Source organism: Desarmillaria tabescens, assembly GCF_030435595.1.
Source record: "Desarmillaria tabescens strain CCBAS 213 chromosome Unknown EV420scaffold_5, whole genome shotgun sequence".
Lineage (NCBI taxonomy): Eukaryota > Fungi > Basidiomycota > Agaricomycetes > Agaricales > Physalacriaceae > Desarmillaria > Desarmillaria tabescens.
Genome location: NW_026848304.1, coordinates 760,331 through 780,130, shown reverse-complemented (window position 1 = coordinate 780,130; position 19,800 = coordinate 760,331). Strand labels below are relative to the sequence as shown.

The window sequence follows — 19,800 nt, the reverse complement described above, 5'->3', positions numbered from 1 at the left end:
CTTCTCTTTTGTTTAAGAGCATTATGTTTTGGATTATCGAATAAGGGACCAGGGTTTAAGATGTAATCTTTTCTTCAGAACTTAGAAGGTTAACTTTGATACCTCGGTTGGTGATATATACCGAACGTTGATGTCGTAGTGTAATGTTATCAATTATCAATCCATCTTGAAAACGATACTGCAAACAGTTCGTGCACCTCTCGCTTTACATCATCTTTGATGTCAGCCATAGTACCTGACGATGAAACGATCTGGTCAGCGATATCAACGATACATTCCGGTTCTCCAGGTCTCGGTACCGCTAAACTGCACACCGCAATCATCGATGCGCATCCGGAATGGAAGGGCGTGGTGGGTGAGAAACGGGTACGGCGTGTGATAGCCAACTCAAGAAAGGACGAGGAAACAGAGGGTCCTATCAAAGACGACAGCGCCTCGACTACGAAACCAAAAACGAAGAAGAAGAAAAAGGCAAAGGCAAAGGCCTCACCAGGAGAAACCTACCCATCCTCGTCTCTCCTTCCCGACTCTGCACTGACGTTGCCGTCGACCGTCGCAGTGCGATACTTTGACAAGCAAAAGGGCAAGGGTCTTGTCGCTCTTAGTCACATCGAACAAGGCGAAACGCTATGGAAGGAAGATCCGTGGATAATCGCACCAGAGTGGGACATCTTTGACCTCCAGCAGCGTGCAGTCGCTTGTGCTCATTGTACAACACCGTTTCCCCAGTCCTCCGCCCTTGTGGTCTCTTGCCAGCACTGCTCTGCACGCTATTGCACTCGCCTTTGCCTCTCGCGCTCTGCATCTACCCATCCTCTTCTCTGCCCAGGCCAGAACACCGCCAGTGTCCCGTTGCTCAAGCAGGTTAGATCACTGGCATGGATGGCCCTGCATGCACTCTCGCGCGTCACCGCTCGGGTTTTGTTGGGTGGCGAACAGGAATGGGACGTCGTCAAGGCCATGGCGGAGCTGGGGATGGAGGAAGCGGTTTCAAAAGATTCATGTGACGCCTGAGCGGGAGACATGGAAACGAGTCTGGACGCTGTATGTGGACGCATTCCAATCTTCTCAAGCCTTGAAAATCATCGCAAAAGCGAAGAAGCCCCTGGGAGAACAAACGAAGACGGAGCTGTTTAGCTATGAAGGTTTTTTGAGAGGACTGGGCAGAATGAGTTTGAGTACGCGCTCGATATATGTAACCTCAGTTTTTCGTTCTGATCATACACCATAGACCTTGAATCGCATGGAGGGCTGTACCTGCTCCACTCCCACTTGAACCACTCTTGTGACCCCAACCTGTCTGTCAGGCATTTACAACAATCGTCTGCACTTGCACGCATAACTATCATAGCCAAACGCGCCATTTTACCAGACGAGGAACTGACAATCACATACGTTGACCCATCTTTGGGCGTATCACAAAGACGCCGAGCACTGAGAGAGTGGGGTTTTGGTGACTGTACATGTTCACGATGCACCGAAGAAGCTGCGGCCGTAGCTGAAGATGATTCGCAAGAGAAAAAGGGAGACGAGAACAGTCTGGATATGAAGGATTTGGAACACGAGCTGAAGGAAGGTTTGGGGCTATGGGGATGAGCACTCTCTCTTAGTATCTCTCCAAGGAAGCAAAAATACAGTTCGCTGTAATGTATCTACTCGAGACAAAGGAGACATGGTAAAATATGAGTAAATACGACAGAACTCAGTCCATGAGCATAGGCTCAAATAAGTGGCTACGCCTAGTACCCTCGATGATGGCCAGCAATCATCGATTATCCACGGTATGTGCAACACCTTGAAGACAGTCAGAGGTGTTTGATGAGTACAGGTGATAAACACACGTACGTTATCATGTAGGGTATTATGGAGACAAAAAGACAAGCGAACGCAGCCCAGAGTAAGTAGAGCACTGGGCCCACGGAGACATCAATGCCAACCAACACTGGATCGGAGGTGCCACCGATGAGCAAGTTGTTGATAGTAGCAGACTTGTTAATCATGGCCGTCCATATTGCAGCACCACAAAGAATAAAGATGGTGCTTAGAGCAGCCAAGACGGTCGAAATGAAAAAGGTGAAAGCCTGCTTGATTATACCACTAAAGTAGAAAGAATGATGAGTTGAGTTAGGAATAGAGGAAAAAAAGAGAATACTGACGTGAGCAAGGCAACTGCCGTGGTGACTGTGCCAATGATGATCAAGTAATACGCAGATTTGGTGGGCTGGGCAAGGTATTTTGAATTTTGGAAAGTGGTACCTTCAACAACAGCCTGGGTGATAGCACTGTAGTTGGCTGTCATGTCGTTCGTGATGATATCGTAAGGTCGGTATTCGTATGCAGCAGAATGGTTGGAGCAGATGCCCTCATTGGCAGCAACGTAACCACAGTGGGAATAGAGCCCGAATTGATAGTATTGGCGTAGGCCGAGGGATTCGAGTAGGGGTTCAGAGGCATTGTCGGTGTAAAGCCCGTAGATCGGGTCAAGCAGGGCGGTTTGAAGGGATTGCCTGGTACAAGCTGAGTAGAGTGGGCGAACAGCTGGAAGGGATATACATACCCGTACTGGGAGACATTGACTTTTGCCTAGAAACGCCAGGTCAGACGACCGAGAAAGCGGTTGATGTAGGACGATGAAGGGCATACCAAATATAATTCGCGAGGAACGGCAGATGTGTTGATTTGACCGACCTAAGAAATGAGAAACAGAGAATAAAAGGGAAAGGCAAAGCGCACATTGACAAAGATTAACAGAATCAGAGCAGCAAATCTGTAGTGATAGAAGACAACAACATTGTTGAGCATTCATTGATCAATGCAGGAATACGAGATATACACACGATAAAAGGCTAGCGAAGCCGACAAATATTTCGCCACGCATCGTTGCAGAGAGAGAAGAAAAGAGAAAGAGAAAAGAGAAGAGTAACCCCCGCGCCGTAACGCTGCCTCGACTAACCAACGACGTCAGTGAAAAAGAGCACGACCTGAACGTGTTGCGGATTTTGCCGCTGTGCCGCATCTTGCCGAATTAACCTCTACTTGAATAAGTACTCGTCTCTTCTCTCGACGTCTACAGCCTTTTCCTCGCTGTATTCCACGGCAATCTCAATGGACAGGCTGCCGGCGCTGCAGCCCATTCTTCATGATCCTGGTGCTGCACCTACCTTGAACACCTCGCCAGAAGCCCTCGGCTTCGCAGACTCTCCTGTCGCAAACAAGGAGTCTAAGGACTCACCTAACAGTAGTCGCGTGAAGCGCCTTTCGTCCGCTATGGAGAAAACTGTGGATAAGCTCGGAAGGAGTCTCAGCGGCAAGTCGTCTACAAGTCCATCACCGGGAAGCCATCGACGGCTATTCAGTATCAATCGCAAGGGAAAGGCGACTGACCCTTCGGATGGTACGTCTTTGCCTTTCCCATGGTTATCATCTAATCCAACACCTTTATTACAGGCATACCCACCCCTTCCTCTACCACAACTCCATCGAGCTCCCGACCAGTTTCCCCCATAAAGCCTGCGCGTGCGCGGCCCACACCGCCAATTCAGGATGACTCTCCTTTCATTACGCCTCCCTCCCCTCGTTTATCGCCTACGCGACCCAGCTTGACATCGTTCCGCGGAGCTGGTTCCGTAAGTTTGTCCTCCAAAAGATCACCTGGTCGGAAGACTCATATCGTCTTACTGTATTAGATGCGTGCAGGTACACAGACTCTCATACAAGCCCTGCAAGCTCTCCCCTGGACGAAGGATCCTGATAATGATGATGACTTTGTGAATCACAACAATTTGACGCCTGCTACGGACTCGGACAGTGAAGACGGCGACAAATCCAGTGAACGTAAGTTACATCCGTGCCGACTTCATCCGGCTCCAGCTTATTGCTCCTTACCCAGCTCCCGCGCACTTGGCCTCTTCAATACACACTATATATCGCCCGTTAGCTCGCTCCCGCAAGTATAGTATCGGACCAAGCCAGCTGCAACGTCGATCGACGCTTCCCGATCACTCTCCCTCCAGCGAGGAGGAGCAGTCCTTGAGCGAGTCATCGGCCCCGTCGGACGAAGAAAGCGTCGACGAGGCTGACGATTTTGAGGAGGCAACACCAAGAATGCCTGGCGTGGAAGAACCTGCAGCGCTGACTCCCATCATCTCGCCTTCCGTAAGGCAAAGATTGACTGCTGAAAGCCTGGATCAGTTGGGAATGGTGCGTACCGGTAGTATGGCTACGGTTCGCTTCCAGAGAAGAGCCATGTTGGCGGAGAAATTGAGGGAGGTCTTTGAACTTGAAGGCATCGAGGAAGTCCGAGCCGGTATGAATGACAATCCGGAGTTCTCGCGTGTTACTTACACTGGTCTTCAGAGATGCCTTGCTGGTTGCTCCGGTCTATTTGTAAGTTGTCAAAATTGGCTGTACAGAAACGCCATTGAATCTTTTCGAAAGTACTCCAAGGTTACATGTACTTGACGAACGCGTACCTTTGCTTCTTCGCACACATGCCCTCCAAAGAAGTGAGCTACTGAAAAAAATGTGCCCACTCCTACTCATCCCGTGTCATCACATAGGATCAAGTTCTGAAATCAGGGTCGTTAACAAAGAAGGCACAGCGTACCAAACGTTGGATTAAGCATTGGTTTGTGTTAAAGAATGACGCCTTGAGCTGGTACCAATCTTCATCTGTGAGACTTTCAACGATGATTTAACATTGACTCTAACTTTCAAGGGACAGGATCCTTATTTTCCTCACGGGATAGTGGATTTACGCTATGCTATTTCCTGCGAGCCTGTTCGCGAGAAAGAATTCCGCGTACGAACAAACCAGAAGACCATTCTTCTGTACGCAGATTCCGTTCCAAGCAGAGAAGAGTGGGTGAAGGCTATAAGGAAGGTCATCTTCAAGGCACAGAACATGGGCGATAGCGTTAAGGTATAACTCTGACGATATCAACGTTAAATTTCTTTTCAACCATCCATCTCCAGATTGCCATCCCATATTCTGCGATCCTTGATGTCGACATATCATCTGCCATGGATTTCAGCGAAACAATTGAGATCAAAGTATTTGATAAAGACTCCTCGGAACAGCCTGTGGACTCCTATTTTTTCGCGTATTTTCATGATCTGCCGTCTGCTTTGGAACAAATCCGTACTGCAGCGCGCGCGCACCGTGAACTTGAGGAGGGAAAGGCACAGTCGCTGAAAGGCGTCCTGGATACAACGACAACCCGTCAGCCAGGTGCCGCAGTTATAGATCGAGTCGCTAGTATGCCAACTGAGGGGAGCAAGGACAAGGCCACTGGGTCCGGTTTTAGAATATCCTCATTTTTACGCCCTTTCCAAGATTCTACGTCGCGTTCTTCAACAACACCTCCTGAAGTGATACCAGACATCATGGAAGAGTTCACACACATTTCTCGCAGAACGAATTCGTCCTCGTTTGTTCCTGTCACTTCCACGGGGTCACCCAGTAAACAACTAGATCCCTCCCGTATAGCTAATAATAGCCCAGAAGCTTCCACAGACCTGACGCCCACGCCTTCAAATATCGGGATTAATCACACGTATCCACCTTCCACTTCGTTGTCCTCTTCTATTGAGCCTGATAATTCTTCGTTGATCCTTAGAGAGACCAACGGAAGCAGCAACGTTAACACTTGGAGTGTTAGCATCCCCGGTTGGTTGAAAGTCGGGCGACCGAGTCGTTTCTTTGCATCTAATGAATCATCATCCATGACCTCAAGTCCTCCTGTGGCGGTAAAAGAAATGTACTCCTCGACAAGCAGTAGCATCTTAGGAAGCAGGTGGAGCGGCGCTGGTGATCTGGCCTTCAGCGTTCTCGACACGCCTATTAACAATATCGACAACGAAGTCGTTGAGAAATTTCGCGCCTCTTTTGCCTACGATGAGAAAGAGACGTTACTCGGATGTAAGCAGGTCTTTACCATCAGCACAGTCAACTCTTCTCATACACGTATAGATTTCCCGGGCTATATATTTCGACTCTTGCCCGTTTTTGGACGGCTCTACATTTCAACCAATTACTTCTGCTTCAAATCTACGGGTCCGCTGACTTCTCGTACCAGGGTGTGCACGTAACCCCCCATTGGATCTCCATTTTCTTAACCAGTCTTCAGATGGCACTTCCAATCAGAGACATCTTGTCAACAGAAAAGTCGAAAGCTACTAGGTTTGGCCACCATGGGCTCATAATCATTGTAAGGGGACATGAAGAGCTCTTTTTTGAGTTCGGTGCCGAAGACAAACGAGACGCTTTTGTAAAGCTACTGGAACAGCAGATGGACGATGTTCGAAGACGTCTTGCGGCTGGCGAAATGTCCGTTCCTACGACTGGCAAACGGGACGCACTTATACTAGAGGAATTTGAAGCCAGATCGTCTCGAAGCAGTCCTGAATCTGATCCAGTGCCCACTACGGAGAATCTGACTGATTCTCTACCCGCCGTCATGTTTACTTCCGCTTCTTCGACGTTCTTGACATTCAAACCACAGAAAAGCCTGCACTTTACGTTCCTCACCATTGGATCCCGAGGGGACGTTCAGCCTTATATCGCATTGGCTAAGGGCCTCAAAGCCGACGGACATCGGGTCCGCATAGCGACACATCGCGAGTTTAAGGATTGGATAGAGTCGGCGAGTGGATTTATCTCATTCGTTGGAAGCAGAGTTTTGTCTGACTTCGTTTTAGCATGGTATCGAGTTTGGCTACGTTGGGGGTGATCCTGCAGAGTTAATGCGAATCTGCGTGGAGAATGGCATGTTTACTTTGTCCTTCATGAAGGAGGGCTTGCAAAAGGTTGGTATCTCTTTCTTGTATTTTTTTATCCACTGATCTTTCTGCAGTTCCGAGGATGGCTGGACGATCTATTGAAGACGTCTTGGGAAGCCTGTCAAGGCACGGATGTCCTAATAGAAAGTCCGAGCGCTATGGGAGGCTTGCACATCGCTGAAGCGCTTGCAATTCCTTACTTTAGGGCATTCACCATGACTTGGACCCGTACAAGGTTGGGGCTTATTCTTCTGCATGGGCATCACAGACTCACTGGTTGATAGGGCATATCCCCATGCTTTTGCTGTGCCTGAACGAAAGGTAAAGATTTGTTGGCTTTGCAATCATCATAATCATAATGAAATTCCTTTGTGACAGATGGGAGGCGGTTACAATTATATGGTAATCTATATTTTTTCCTTCGTGCAACATTCGCATCTCATTGAAGAGTCGTCAGTCCTATGTCATGTTCGATCAGGTCTTCTGGCGGGCGACGTCCGGACAAATCAACCGTTGGCGAAGAAACGTATTACATCTCAGTGGCACAAGTCTCGATAAGATGGAGCCTCATAAAATACCTTTCCTCTACAATTTTTCCCCGCACGTGGTGCCGCCACCCCTCGACTGGCCGGAATGGATTCGCGTGACAGGTGCGACATATGGTGATCAGCTGTTCTGGATACTGAGCTTGCTGTAGGGTACTGGTTCCTCGATGATGCCGACGTTAGCGCCAAGAAATGGGTTCCTCCTGAAGATCTAGTTGTTTTCATTGATAACGCGCATAAACTTGGCAAGAAGGTTGTATACATCGGCTTCGGCAGCATTGTGGTATCCGACCCCAGGGCGATGACCCGATGCGTCATTGAGGCCGTTGTTCAAAGTGGAGTCCATGCTATCCTGTCGAAGGGATGGTCGGACCGTTTGCACGTAAAGTCTGCAGACGCCTCTGATCTCGAAGAGCCACTACCCAAGCAGATTTACTCCATTGCGTCCATCCCTCATGATTGGCTTTTCCAGCGCATAGATGCTGCATGTCATCATGGAGGTGCCGGCACAACTGGTGCAAGCCTTCGTGGTAAGATTACACTTGATGTACCATCTTCCCATTGTTGATCCGATTCTAGCCGGTCTTCCAACAATTATCAAGCCTTTCTTTGGGGATCAATTTTTCTGGGCCGACCGTGTCGAAGCATTAGGAGTCGGCTCAAGTGTCAGAAAACTGACAGTAGAAACCTTAAGGGATGCCCTTGTCCTTGCCACAACAGATCAGAAACAGATAGATCGAGCTAGATTACTTGGAGAGCAAATCAAAGCGGTCAGTCCTTGAGCGCACTCTCGACTCCGTGGAAGACTCACCATTACTACAGGAGGATGGTGTTGCCACAGCCATAGAATCTATCTATCGTGATCTTGAATACGCTCGCTCGCTGATGAAGCGAAGTCCTCCCGACATCGATGAAGACGATGAAGAGATAGATCCTGAACACGTCACCATTCGTCGTTATCGCCGTAATTCTCTGCCTGTAGATCCTTCATCTGGATACAGTTCAAGCGGATCTGCTCGAGGCGGTGCTCCTAGTGAAGATTGGAGCGTCATTTCAGAACAAGACGAGCGAAGATCTTCTTTTGGTTCTCGAATCAGCGATGGGAAATCGACCATCGAGCGTTCTAATACTAAACGTAACAGTCTAGCGGCCGCCGTATTGTCAGTTTTACCCGACTCGTTGACGTCCTCTCCACGTCGTCGTACTATATCAGCTAGCTCCCACACATAATGATCTATATAATGTAGCTATACACACTGTACTCTATCATGCATGAATATCCCCGCTCTGTTTGATTATAATAGGCTTTTGTTTTCATAGGATTTAGTCTCTGCGTAGATTAGTTTTATTGTGAATGTAGAACGTGTCCTTCAATCGGAAATCCTTTCGTAATGTTCGTTGAACACGCCTCTACTGAATTGACCAAATGTTACTGACGGTGAGAGCAACTGATTCGTGTCTGGCTGCATGAATAACGCAAAGGTCTCTCTGGATATTTTGCTGGGATCAGCGACCCCAGACCCGACCCGCACACTTTTGTGGTTGTGAGCAGAAAAACAGAAGCTACTCAAGGACTGGACAAACCAGTGTGGGGTGGCGCGCAATTTTCCGCCGGTAGCAATTTCCAGAGCTTCTCCAGTTTGAAAGGCGAGGCTATCTTCAGGAACCGATACTTTGGTCAGCTTTCCTCCTCGTGTACGTATATACAGTCCTGAGGATTTCGATGGCGACTGAACTTCGATAGGTTCAGAGAAATCATCATCGCCACTCGATAGATACATAGCCTGTTTGAATGCTTCAATGAAAATGAAGATAGAGCACACGAGGATTTACCCACAGAACACAAGCCTGTCAGAAGGGAATGATCAAGATGGAAACCGCACCAACTGTCCACAGGCTCGTCTTCCGCTGGGAAAGGAATGTCACGGGAGGGACGGAAAATAATGCAATAAACGGGCCTTCGTAGTTTGCGAGGTGCTGATCAACTTCGGCAGTGACATCGAAACATCCGAAAACCGAGAGAGCGCTGGAAGCCATTTCGTTGGCTGGTAAAGAGAGAAGAAAAACTGTTAATAACGGACATACCGAATGGCTGGCATGCTACTGCTAGTGAACAGCCAACGTCTAAGACGAATCTTCAACAAGAAATGTTGATCTGGCGAAATAAACTTATACGACGTCACTTACTTTCCCAAATCCTTGAAGGCTTCCTCGAAACCTTCGACGCCTTTCTCGTCGGGCTTGGGCCATATATTCTGGGCGTAATATTCAGGCCATTCCTTTCTCTGCTGGGATGATACGGAGGGTCTATCGATGAGAGGATTTGCGTAGTAGGACCCTTTTAGCAAGTCTGTCGAAAGTTTCGGATTGGGTCAAAGAGATATGGTATCAAACTGATCCGGAATACCTGGTTTTCCGTTCATAATTTCCTAGAAGAATGTGTGAACGGTTAACACAAATGGGCACCATGGCGATAACGGACCTTTCCGTGCGACCATCCAAAGCTTTAGGCAGAAACATATTAGGTTCAATTTGGAGGTCAGCATTGATGCTTGCCTGTAACTGCTGGAAGCATCTGTATATTGCTCCCTTATATTCTCGTCTAGCTTAGCGAATTTGTAGGCAAGGGTAAGAAGCCTCCGCCGATAAGCAGCGTATGACGGCGGCAGATCTCTAACGATGAGTATGCCCAAACATTCTGGGTCGGATCCAAAAGCGCGTTCTGGTTTTGGGCTCATTATTTAATTGGTGTGAAGAGCTCAGATGCAAAACTTCACACCGATTGATTCGTTCAAAGATCCTGGAGCGGACAAAAGGGTGGTATACGAAACTGATACGGCGCCCTCAGGCGTATAAGTGATTGGCTATGATGGCTGGCATGTCAGATTACACCACGAGGATAGACCGAAAACATCTCGCCTGTTTCGCCGCCATAAGAAAAGACCGCTGTTTATTGACCAGGCAGGGTACGTGACGTTTGTGAAAGTCAAGAAAGTGACTGACCTTTGTATATATTGATAAGTTTCTTTGTACTGATGGCAAAGATGATATAATCCGATAGCAAGATTTAACAAAGATAAATATACACGTCCACCACAAGTATACACATAAGTTACAATTTCCGACATGCAGTACATAAAATTAATGCGATGCCCCGTTCCCCACAAGGCTACTCCCATCTCGACTCCCTAGATTCGTTTGAGCCAAGGCATTTTGTAGAGCAATTCCCGAATCGTCAATCGAATGGAGGAACCGGAGAAGTTCCCGACAAAGTTGCCAATCTTTCCCTTCTATAGCCGCTTTCAGCAGACGCACGGCATCCTCATTGTCTTCGTCAAGCTGTTCGAGTGTATGGAGGACTAGAAGATAAGAACTCGCCGTTCTAAGCCGTTGCGACGAGAGGCACATCTAGTGAGAGATTAGTATTATAAGGATCATAAGAGCGGATGATCTACTTCAAATAAAGCTTTAGGGTTTCCAACGATACTGAAAAGTCTTCTCCATCGGATCATCTCCGTTTTCCTCGCGCACCGGACTACCACATCCAACGCTTCATCAAAATGATCCAGAAACTCGATCACAGTGGGCAAAATGGAAGCAGCGTTTTCCGCGTCACTAGAGGATTCGTCATCAAGACTGGCCTCGGACTCTACGACAGTGTGAAGAAGAATTTCCAGGGCATGCGCAAAGTATACAAGATTTTGATAGTGAGATGCGAAAACGACAGCTTCTTGGATATGCCGTGCTTCCAGATAACAAAGCAGGGCATGATGCAGAAACAAATGGGACTGAAAACATCTTAAAGACATCAGGACTTTAAATACGTTCAAATGGACGTACGCTCGTGGCATGTCTGAACATGACAAATGGAAGATTCGATCGCGTAGCTGCTTCATGTTCAGCGCCTATTATGATGCCTTTATCCATGAGCACAGCTGAAGCTTAAAGTAAGAATCAGACTGCAGACAAGCGAGGACGGAAATCGCACATAAGGGATAAAAATCCAAAGGGATGTTAACGCTCTCTTTGACGTTTTTTGGAAGTAAATCACTGGGAGAGTCATGCGGTGGCGCTTCAATAGCCAGAGCGTTGAGCCAAACCCTCATACTCTGTCCATCGTAGCCCCATAAGGAGTTTTCAAGGGCACCGATTCCGCGCAAGTGTATCCAACAAAATTCAATTCGGTCAGCAAATATTTGCATGTCATATTGGACTTCTTGCTCTGCAGACTGCATGCGAGGTTGATATTAGAAATCAGTTAGATGTCGGAGCAAAATATCGCACCTTCCGTGGACGAAGCAAAACAAGCTGTCCCCCTACCACCATCAGTACAGTGGCAACCGCTAGATCTTCCACTGGATCACCGAGTTCTACGTCGAATAAGATATGTTTTTGTTAAAATCCTGCGAAAAAGAATCCACCCACGTTTTTGCGCCGATGGTATCATCCAACTCAGCATCCTGACTGCCCCAGGAGCGGCAATGATGCCATTGAAAGTGATACTCCCACATAAATGCAGTTTGATAGTGTCTTCAGTAGGGACTATGAGGTAATGAAAGAGTGCATTGTCGGCGGTATACACCAGGAGGGAGTTATCCACTAGTGAGAGGATTATCACTGGAGTCGAAAGTGTTTCTCGATGAAGAACATTTTGGTTACTGAGTTCAAGATCTCGTGAGTACAAACGAATCTGCGCCGATGTGTTCGATTAGTAATTCCCCTGGACGCAGTACATACCCACCTGATATGTTTTATTCATTTCAACAGCCGCAATCAGGACATGATGGAACCATATCAGGCCTCCCCGTACAGCAAAGGCCTGCTCTTGCAGTTCATCGGTGAATACCTTCCATCTGCCCGAAGACGAGCTGTAATGCACGAGTCCTCTTCGACCAGCAACTGCAATCAATCGGCCATCGCTGCTCAGAGCAGAATATCGTATTGGCCAGTTAGTCGATAGATAGGCCAACGGAATCTGCGAAACAAACCTCAGAAAAGAACTGTATATAAGAGAGATCTGTTTACCTTTACATGCTGCCAGACATCAGACTCCGGATTGATCACGCTCATATCAGGCTGATCAGCGCCGCGGTAAACAAGCGCCCTGTCATCCATCTGCAGAAAGGCATAACGAGTATTGTCCTGCAAATTTCTCAGCCCGAAAGAGAAGACAAAGGATATTGTCACTAATCTCACCGGCGACTGTTGGCCTGTCGTAGCACTCTTGGCAAAAGGGACAGCGAATAGCTGTCCATCGACATCTGCCACATTGCGTGAGTATGAGGTATACCCTGAAAACGGCGTGTCCTACTATGCGAGGCGAGTTGTGCCAACAATACGAGCTCAAAGTTGCCTGGAGTCCAAAACTATGAAGACAGTAAGGTTAATGAGAGAGCAAAAAGATTGTCCCACACTGACCAAGTCCAGGACGCCATGCATAAACGTATCTTGAAAGGTCTTTTCGTCGATAGACCCTTCTTCACCTGAGCCTAATCCACCACTGGCGAGACATCGACCACCAACACTGAATAACGCCCATCCATGCTTCCAACCAACTGCAAGTACATAACCATCCGAGGTCCACTCCAGAGCACATACAGGCCCTGTATCTCGGTTGTAGGGGTTGGGCACGGAGAGGGGTGTAGATGATAGGGGACTAGTTTGAAACGGAGATGCCGGGAATGATGTCAGGGCTACCCCTCCACTGAATGGCAAGTGGTTAATTCATATCTAGCAAGCCGCAGGTGCTCAGGGCTTACCCCAACATCCCAACAGCAATGAGAGAAAATCTACTATTCAAGGCTACGCAAACAGCTTGCTTGGGTTCCACGTACGCCCTACGATTACGTTCGTGTAGAGGTTCATTTGGGTCTATACGGCGCTGCTTTTGCACCCATCGAGGAGTCGGAAAGTCGTGCACGCAGGTTCCATGCCAATTACTCCCATTGGGCTGGAGCAGGATGGAGGCGAGATCCGCCATCAAAGGAAGAGCGAGTATGAGGGAGCTGAGAGTAAGCGGCGTGGATAAGGATTTGAAAGGAGTATGCAAGGACGCGAAGACAACTCACACACCTTCTCATCTTCAACCTGCTCCGACGTACTACTCTCTTCTTCCGATTCAGACTCATGCAGCTGGACAAAATAGGCACGGCCGTCGGAGGTTATCCAGGTCTCCACGCCAGTTGCACGAGAATACTGATATATGGGCGACGGTGACTTCAACACGAGCGTGAACAAGATGCCTGTATGTGAGCGAAAAACAGCACTTTACCAGTCCGGTTCGACGAACCATTCAAACTCATGATCGTTGAATATCCATGTGTCGTAGCTGCCAAAACGCTTGTTTCTGCGAGGTTCCTGGCCTTCATAATCGTTTTGCGGTTCGTCCTCTTCGGAAGGCCAAGGAATTCTCTGGACTGCAGGTGGGTTCTTAGTAGAGAAAAGAATGTAATGCCGGCGAGGAGATGTGCTAGTTGGGATCGCTCAGTGTTTTCTTTTGGCGTCTCATCGAACTAGAGTACCTAATCAGAGTTCCCTCCACACGAATTACGCCCTCAAAGTGAAGACCGATGGGGTTCAAAGGAAGGCCTTCGCCTGGACCAGCGAGAAAGTTGCGTTGAGCGGCCGCAGTGAGTATGGGAGGTTGGTATACGGGGTCCGAGACATCGTATGTGACTGTTATTAGGACAAGGTACGAAAGAGAAGTCTAGAACGGCACCCATAAGAGAGACGCGAACCAGAAGCGGCAGCACTGACCTGAATGACAATTCGCGATCCATCCGGCGCCCAGTATGCTTTCACATTCTCGCCATGGTCAAAGGTTGACGTCGGAGTTCGCGACAAGTGCGCGAGGACAGCAGTAGGCTGTCGTTTTCAGAATTAGGCAGTGTTTGGGGAAAAAATGTAGTTGACGTACGCGAACGCGCCAGATAGAGATACCGTTTCTAGTAAGGGTAGCAAAGAATGATTTACGTGGACTCGGACAAAGGCCTACAACATGCTCGGGTGGGATGTTTGGAAGGGCTGGCACAGTCGATAATCGTCGTGCTGTCGAAGTCGGAAAGTACATCAAGGCTGACTGCCTAGAGTCGGGGAGCACTCGGATACAGTGAAAGTTAGGCTGGGGCTAGAATTGAGAATTACGTGGCGACGGGGTTAGGGTTGGAGCTAGCTCGGGTTAGGGTTGACTACTGTCTTCGCGTGGGAGCCGCTCTTGCTTTCACTCCCTTCATGTGGCAATGAAGTTCTACACTCAATCCTTCATTTACGAGTAAGCTGTCGTCCTAGGCTACATTGCTCTCTTTTTACTCATCTTTTTACTCATCTTGTAGCGACCCGTGGCCCATCGTTTCCCTTGCTTATTTCCTTCGGTACCCGAATCCCTATGCCTCCCACATCATCTCTTGCGATGTCATTTCTCGCACACAGACATCTTCAGGCACTCTTATTACCACTCGTCTTATTTTAAAACGAGGCGCTTTGCCTCGCTGGGCTCCCAAGGGAATCATTTCCCGCTCAGAGTCCTGGGTTGTCGAAGAGAGCGAGGTGGACCCTATGGGCAAAACTGTTCGTTGTACCACGAAAAATCTCGAGTTCACAAAGGTCATGCAGGTGGAGGAGTCAGTACTTTTCAGTCAAAACGATGAGGGGTGCGTCTCAGTTCCGTCACTTGATGTCCGGCACTCACCTGTCCTCCCAACAGTAAAACCATCCAAACTAGTGAAGCTCGGATACGCTCTCGTTTTGGCTGGGGCCTTACGAAACGAATCGAGACCTTCGGTATGAATCGATTCAAGACCCACGTACAACGGGCAAGTCGTCAGGTCTAGATTTTTCAACATCTTCGCTGACTTATTCTGCTTATGTAGTCGAGGGATGGTATTTCACTAATTTTGGGAATGTTGCGCCAGTCCCGTCTTCAGACCTTGGGAGGGCCTGCTCCCTATTCTCCCATGTATTTTTCGCGTGAGGAATCACACGAACCCGCTCCCGCTCAAAAGGAAAGGGGTTCTTCCGGAGTTGGACACCAAAACACTGGCCCGTGGCGGAGGATGATGGGATGGCTCTCGAAGGACTAATAACAAATATCGCTGTATAATGATTTTCTTTGTCGGTTCATCATTGTCGTCTCATAGTTAACGCGTCGTCGTCGTAACATATTTGTGATTCCCATGTATCAGTAGTATATAGTAGTATCAATTCACGAAAAGCACCTCTCCATTACTATCTTGTAAGTTATCGTCGAATCCTCTACGTAGAAATACTTATTAGATGGCTATCAAGGTAGTCATTGTCAGTATGTGTCGTCCCGAACTGTTTTCTGATCGATATCATTGTCCACCCATATTCGAAGACCATCGAATGCCGGTCGCATCCAGGTGACTGCATTCTCCCCTTCCTTCATGGTCATGCCCAACGCCTGCTGCTCCGTGTTGGTGATTTCATCCAACCATTGACCCGGCCGCTGAGCAAGTGACCTTCCAGAGCTAACCACTTCTGTGATCCTGACCCACTCTTCATGTGACACCTCATGCGAGAAGCCGGTAAGATATGTGCGAAGTGCTCCAACGCGCCGAGCCGTATCAACAGCAGATACTATGCCGAAGTGAGACGTATGGGGCCGTAAATGCAGGCAATCAAGAATGAAGAGGGGTAGAGCGGCTCGCGATCGTGAGTCATCTGTTGGCGAAGAGAGGATAATGTCCATTGCATCATCCGGGATATAGGATGTATCAGAAAGATAAACAATATCTTCCTGAACCTTGAAGCCGAAACAGTAGTATGGTTGAATGACATCCTTGCCATTCAGCGATCTTCTGGAGGGAGAAACCGTGCCGTTGGAGAGTTTGTCAAGGGAGTCCTTAAGAGTCAGTTGGCTCATCTGGGACGTGGTGGGAGTCGAAGGTACCGTGGCTGGCGTAGACATAGTAGAAGGGCATGGGGGAGTAGAGAACACTCGTCCGTGGTGAACAGAAAAAGGCGTAACCATTATTCCGGTATCTTCGATTTCAAAGGGGACCTTGTCGTCGATTATATGCCATTTAAATTCAGGGACCTAACAAAGAGTAGTCGAAAGAAGAGAATGATGGATTGGATTATTACTTACATCTCCACCCCCGGATGCGAATTCCTTGGACACAAGGTATGGGAAGCATCTCTGAACTTCAGTGAATGTGTTTTGCGAAACATAAACGTCTATGTGTTCTTGAATCCGCTTGCCGAGTGTCCACCCTAAATTCTATGATAAGAGAAAGGACTCGTGTCAAAGAAATGCCTTTACCCCGGAGATCATCCAAACCATTCATCGCTAAAGTGACTGCAATGAGTCACTTGATCCGTGTTTACGATAAATCTTACCATCGGCATGCGGATGAGTGATGAGTAAAGCGTCGATTTTCCGTAGTCCATACTTTGGGAACCATTCAACCGCGGCTGCTTGGAACGTCTTTCCAGCATCAATAACAATCGTTCTATTCAGATATATAAGCAGGAATGAACGAAGAAGGGTCGGTCCGATGAAGAGAAAAGTGCCCTACACGTCTCGTCCGTCTTTTGGTGCAGCCATACGGATTACAGCACTAGTATTCCGCCTTATATTTCTCTTTCCTTCGGGCAACAGCGTAGATAAACATGTTCTACACCGCCTTCCATCGGGGGGATTGGTAAGGCAGTCGACGTGGGGGATACTCGATGAGGTTCCTGTGCCGAGGAAAATGAGCTCGACTGGATGAGACATATAGCAGAGGGTGATATGGTGGTTGCGGGTTAAGAAAATTAGCGACACCTTATGTGTTATAAAGGTCCTGTTCGCTATATCTCCCAAGAATATCCTTCTGGAGCTGACGGGATTTTTTGAACGGGAAGATCACGAAAGAAAAGGCAGTCCTGGCTTGGTCTGACGGAATCCATGTCATACAATAATATATGTTTCACGTGCTGTCATTATTAGGCGCGGATGCACTCATTTGATTTGATGCCACAAAAATTGGAAGGATATGATAACATGCGGCGTATGTATGGTGTACGCAAACGGTAAAGAAACGTTAGCAGGCCTGCTGCTTTCAAGTTTATTAAATTATACAGACCAGGACTGTAACCTAAGTATAAGTTACCTGCGATCAGGCAAGTCCAGGCAAGTCCGTAAGTACCGGTCTTCAAGGGTCCAATCAATTTGTCAATTCGGAACGTCCGCAAAATGCCGATCAGGCAGGGACGCGCCAATATCATGTCCATAAATGGAAAGACCCTTTCCTTATTCGATCCCTCAATTAATCTCCGGAACCCTCGCCTACCGGCGGCTCCTATCACAAAGGCGTTTAGAACATTCAATACATTGATGCGGACATGGATTTCTACAACCGCTATTCTTATTACTTCGTGAAAACTGAGGTATATGTTATTCACCACAAATAGTAGCGAACAAAATGGTCACGCACTGGAAACGACATCTTCATCTTGGACCGAGTGCGTAATACTGACCTTCTGTGCATGGGGATTGAATTTGCTAGACTTTCCCTGTATTATATTGATATCCGATCAGCCTGGATACTACAGGACAAGAACGATGGTCATACCCTTAGTAACTCATCAGTCAGCCGGGTTTACGCTCTGAAGTTGTAGAAAAAAAAACTTACCAAACCAACGCGTATCGGAAATTTGGTGCAAGTGACCGATGAACGCCATTACAAACATTCTATTAACGCCTAGGATCAACACTCTTCACGTCAACCCAAACAGGTTTACGCACCTCGATCGTGGATCCCTTCCGTAAACAAATGGGGTCATTGAGATCTGGATGGTCGCCACGTTTTTTAGTGTATATTTTCACCATCCCAAGTTCATCCCAAATTTTCTCGACCAAGAATGTCAAGCTAGACCAAAATGAGTGGGATACGGAGGAAGGATGAAGACATTTACTTGAGATCCATCTCACAACTAATGACAACCGTGTGAGGCGTTCGTGCAAGCTTGTCGACTTGTTCTAGGCTGATGGAGTCGATTTTGTTATAGACATCTTCCAGACGGTGATCAGACTGGAATTCACCGCATAAGTACCCTTGCATAACATACACAGGCATGGAATATATTTGCGGGTCCCTGCAATGTCATGTAAACATACCGGAGAACCACTGAAAAAAAAAAGGCGAACCAATAAGAACGTCAATGAATTCGTCAGTTGTTATCTATGGAACAGTCAGCTATGCCAAGCTGGTCGATAAGATGAAGTGTCATGCATACATCTTCTCTGATCATAACATCACAATTGTGAAGTTTATCTGAACAGAAATGTCACAACGAGTCATATCGAAAACTCTGAAAGAGACATACATCCCGCAAGAATCGTTCGGATAGTCTTCTCGTCAGTTTTCGTCAGTTTAACGGTGGACGTGAACTATAATCATGTTGAGTCTGCGTTTCGCCTAAAGACGGCCACGCCGCACCGTAATCTGTAGCGAGGGTTTAGAGATCTATTCCAAGCAAATTGATGTAGCACATACACCGCCTGTTGTACGTTTCTTGAATACGACATCTGGCTTCTTCTTGTTGAGTCTTATTCCTACGGCGTCTAACTCGATTTCTAAGAGTCGTCGTTGTTCCTCTGACTTGGTGGCGTCGAGCATAACCAAAATGAGATCTGCGGTCTTTGCCGCTGAGAATTTGTCAGACGTTGCGGCGAAAGACGCTCGTGGCACGTACTTGACACGACCTGTCGACCACGTCCTCTACCTGTTCACGTAAAGTCTGCCACAGGTGAGAGAGGCGAAATTACCGACCTTGACTAGCGCCTTCGACAATTCCAGGAAGATCAAGGAGCTGTATACGCGCGCCCTTTGTATTCAATTACGCCAGGTATAGCCTACTCCTAGATGAGAGCTATAGATAACCTCGATAAAAACATGAAACAAACCGTCAAGGTTGTAAATTCGTATGCTGCTGCTTCTGATGCCGTATGCGTAAGTTTACTGAGTAGTGTAGACTGAAATACGTGAGGTAGAGAGAGTAGCGTTTCGAGATTTTGCGCACCTTTCCCACCGATGGAAAACCGATCAAGGCAACTCGAGCATCTCCAGACTTTTGAACGTCAAATCCTGTACCAGCAGGCCCAGATTTTGAAGCCGGCTCGAGTAACTGTGCACGATAGCGAGCAAGTTTGGCTTTCAGCAAGCCCAGATGGTACTCCGTGGCCTACTTCGGTGTGTGGAGAGGTCAGGCAATGTAAAGAAGGATATTGAGAGATTCACCTTATTCTTCTGCGCTAAATAGCAGATAAGCAATAGTCAAGCTCGATTCCAGAACAAAAGGGCATAACTTACTTCTTGCCATCTCATCTGGGCCATGATGAGCACGAAAGAGGCGGATCGGCTAGATTGCTTACCCTCGATTTCCTTGATCTGAAGCAGAACTGCAGTAAGAACCTGCCACAAAAGAAGAAAAAAAGAAATTGACCTTTTCAACGATACCCATGGTGACTGTA

General features: G+C 47.7%; 8 protein-coding genes across 8 annotated transcripts; 3 read left to right on the top strand and 5 right to left on the bottom strand.

The window, feature by feature from the left end:
* The first annotated feature begins 159 nt into the window (after positions 1-159).
* On the top strand, positions 160-1,692 carry EV420DRAFT_1513438 (SET domain-containing protein). Its single transcript, XM_060471733.1, has 3 exons — positions 160-951; positions 986-1,178; positions 1,232-1,692. The coding sequence occupies exons 1-3, from the start codon at positions 220-222 to the stop codon at positions 1,594-1,596; spliced, it is 1,290 nt and encodes a 429-aa protein (XP_060336276.1). The 5' UTR covers positions 160-219; the 3' UTR covers positions 1,597-1,692.
* On the bottom strand, positions 1,693-2,984 carry EV420DRAFT_1513431 (actin cortical patch SUR7/pH-response regulator pali). The gene is made up of 7 exons (XM_060471732.1): positions 2,838-2,984; positions 2,734-2,767; positions 2,644-2,688; positions 2,558-2,583; positions 2,157-2,507; positions 1,846-2,097; positions 1,693-1,794 (listed from the first exon to the last, which is right to left on the bottom strand). Exons 1-7 carry the CDS (start codon positions 2,876-2,878, stop codon positions 1,773-1,775), a joined length of 771 nt encoding a protein of 256 aa, XP_060336275.1. The 5' UTR covers positions 2,879-2,984; the 3' UTR covers positions 1,693-1,772.
* A 702-nt stretch (positions 2,985-3,686) lies between these two features.
* Positions 3,687-8,546, top strand: EV420DRAFT_1718807 (glycosyltransferase family 1 protein; the record flags this gene model as incomplete). Its single annotated transcript, XM_060479733.1, has 17 exons — positions 3,687-3,834; positions 3,890-4,306; positions 4,357-4,386; positions 4,438-4,505; positions 4,560-4,673; positions 4,724-4,915; positions 4,975-5,920; positions 5,972-6,078; positions 6,129-6,665; positions 6,700-6,807; positions 6,855-7,015; positions 7,065-7,101; positions 7,159-7,182; positions 7,238-7,430; positions 7,478-7,855; positions 7,905-8,095; positions 8,148-8,546. Coding segments are annotated over 17 exons (4,050 nt in total), but the record flags the coding sequence as incomplete, so codon positions are not given.
* A 79-nt stretch (positions 8,547-8,625) lies between these two features.
* On the bottom strand, positions 8,626-10,216 carry EV420DRAFT_946848 (Clavaminate synthase-like protein). The gene is made up of 9 exons (XM_060484094.1): positions 9,882-10,216; positions 9,808-9,829; positions 9,733-9,754; positions 9,513-9,675; positions 9,411-9,449; positions 9,284-9,351; positions 9,163-9,233; positions 8,910-9,109; positions 8,626-8,858 (listed from the first exon to the last, which is right to left on the bottom strand). Exons 1-9 carry the CDS (start codon positions 10,061-10,063, stop codon positions 8,696-8,698), a joined length of 930 nt encoding a protein of 309 aa, XP_060336273.1. The 5' UTR covers positions 10,064-10,216; the 3' UTR covers positions 8,626-8,695.
* Positions 10,217-10,366: 150 nt separating this feature from the next.
* On the bottom strand, positions 10,367-14,449 carry EV420DRAFT_1513400 (RIC1-domain-containing protein). The gene is made up of 18 exons (XM_060471731.1): positions 14,242-14,449; positions 14,082-14,189; positions 13,847-14,031; positions 13,597-13,794; positions 13,522-13,567; positions 13,398-13,496; positions 13,085-13,275; positions 12,744-13,029; positions 12,637-12,691; positions 12,522-12,586; positions 12,351-12,467; positions 12,067-12,300; positions 11,751-12,015; positions 11,610-11,695; positions 11,314-11,554; positions 11,166-11,260; positions 10,781-11,113; positions 10,367-10,733 (listed from the first exon to the last, which is right to left on the bottom strand). Exons 1-18 carry the CDS (start codon positions 14,392-14,394, stop codon positions 10,467-10,469), a joined length of 3,024 nt encoding a protein of 1,007 aa, XP_060336272.1. The 5' UTR covers positions 14,395-14,449; the 3' UTR covers positions 10,367-10,466.
* A 57-nt stretch (positions 14,450-14,506) lies between these two features.
* EV420DRAFT_946771 (MSF1-domain-containing protein) lies at positions 14,507-15,698 on the top strand. The gene is made up of 4 exons (XM_060484093.1): positions 14,507-14,595; positions 14,657-14,974; positions 15,028-15,136; positions 15,194-15,698. Exons 1-4 carry the CDS (start codon positions 14,564-14,566, stop codon positions 15,401-15,403), a joined length of 669 nt encoding a protein of 222 aa, XP_060336271.1. The 5' UTR covers positions 14,507-14,563; the 3' UTR covers positions 15,404-15,698.
* EV420DRAFT_1262019 (beta-lactamase-like protein) lies at positions 15,619-17,061 on the bottom strand (the record flags this gene model as incomplete). The annotated part of the gene is made up of 5 exons (XM_060467105.1): positions 15,619-16,380; positions 16,432-16,556; positions 16,606-16,632; positions 16,683-16,795; positions 16,862-17,061. The coding sequence occupies 5 exons, from the start codon at positions 17,059-17,061 to the stop codon at positions 15,619-15,621; spliced, it is 1,227 nt and encodes a 408-aa protein (XP_060336270.1).
* A 634-nt stretch (positions 17,062-17,695) lies between these two features.
* On the bottom strand, positions 17,696-19,790 carry EV420DRAFT_1617922 (developmentally regulated GTP-binding protein; the record flags this gene model as incomplete). Its single annotated transcript, XM_060475297.1, has 17 exons — positions 17,696-17,709; positions 17,762-17,840; positions 17,965-18,018; positions 18,073-18,196; positions 18,243-18,339; positions 18,396-18,422; positions 18,475-18,508; positions 18,564-18,601; positions 18,654-18,717; positions 18,824-18,975; positions 19,023-19,052; positions 19,100-19,154; positions 19,234-19,302; positions 19,350-19,511; positions 19,568-19,581; positions 19,702-19,717; positions 19,773-19,790. 17 exons carry the CDS (start codon positions 19,788-19,790, stop codon positions 17,696-17,698), a joined length of 1,047 nt encoding a protein of 348 aa, XP_060336269.1.
* Between the last annotated feature and the right edge of the window lie 10 nt (positions 19,791-19,800).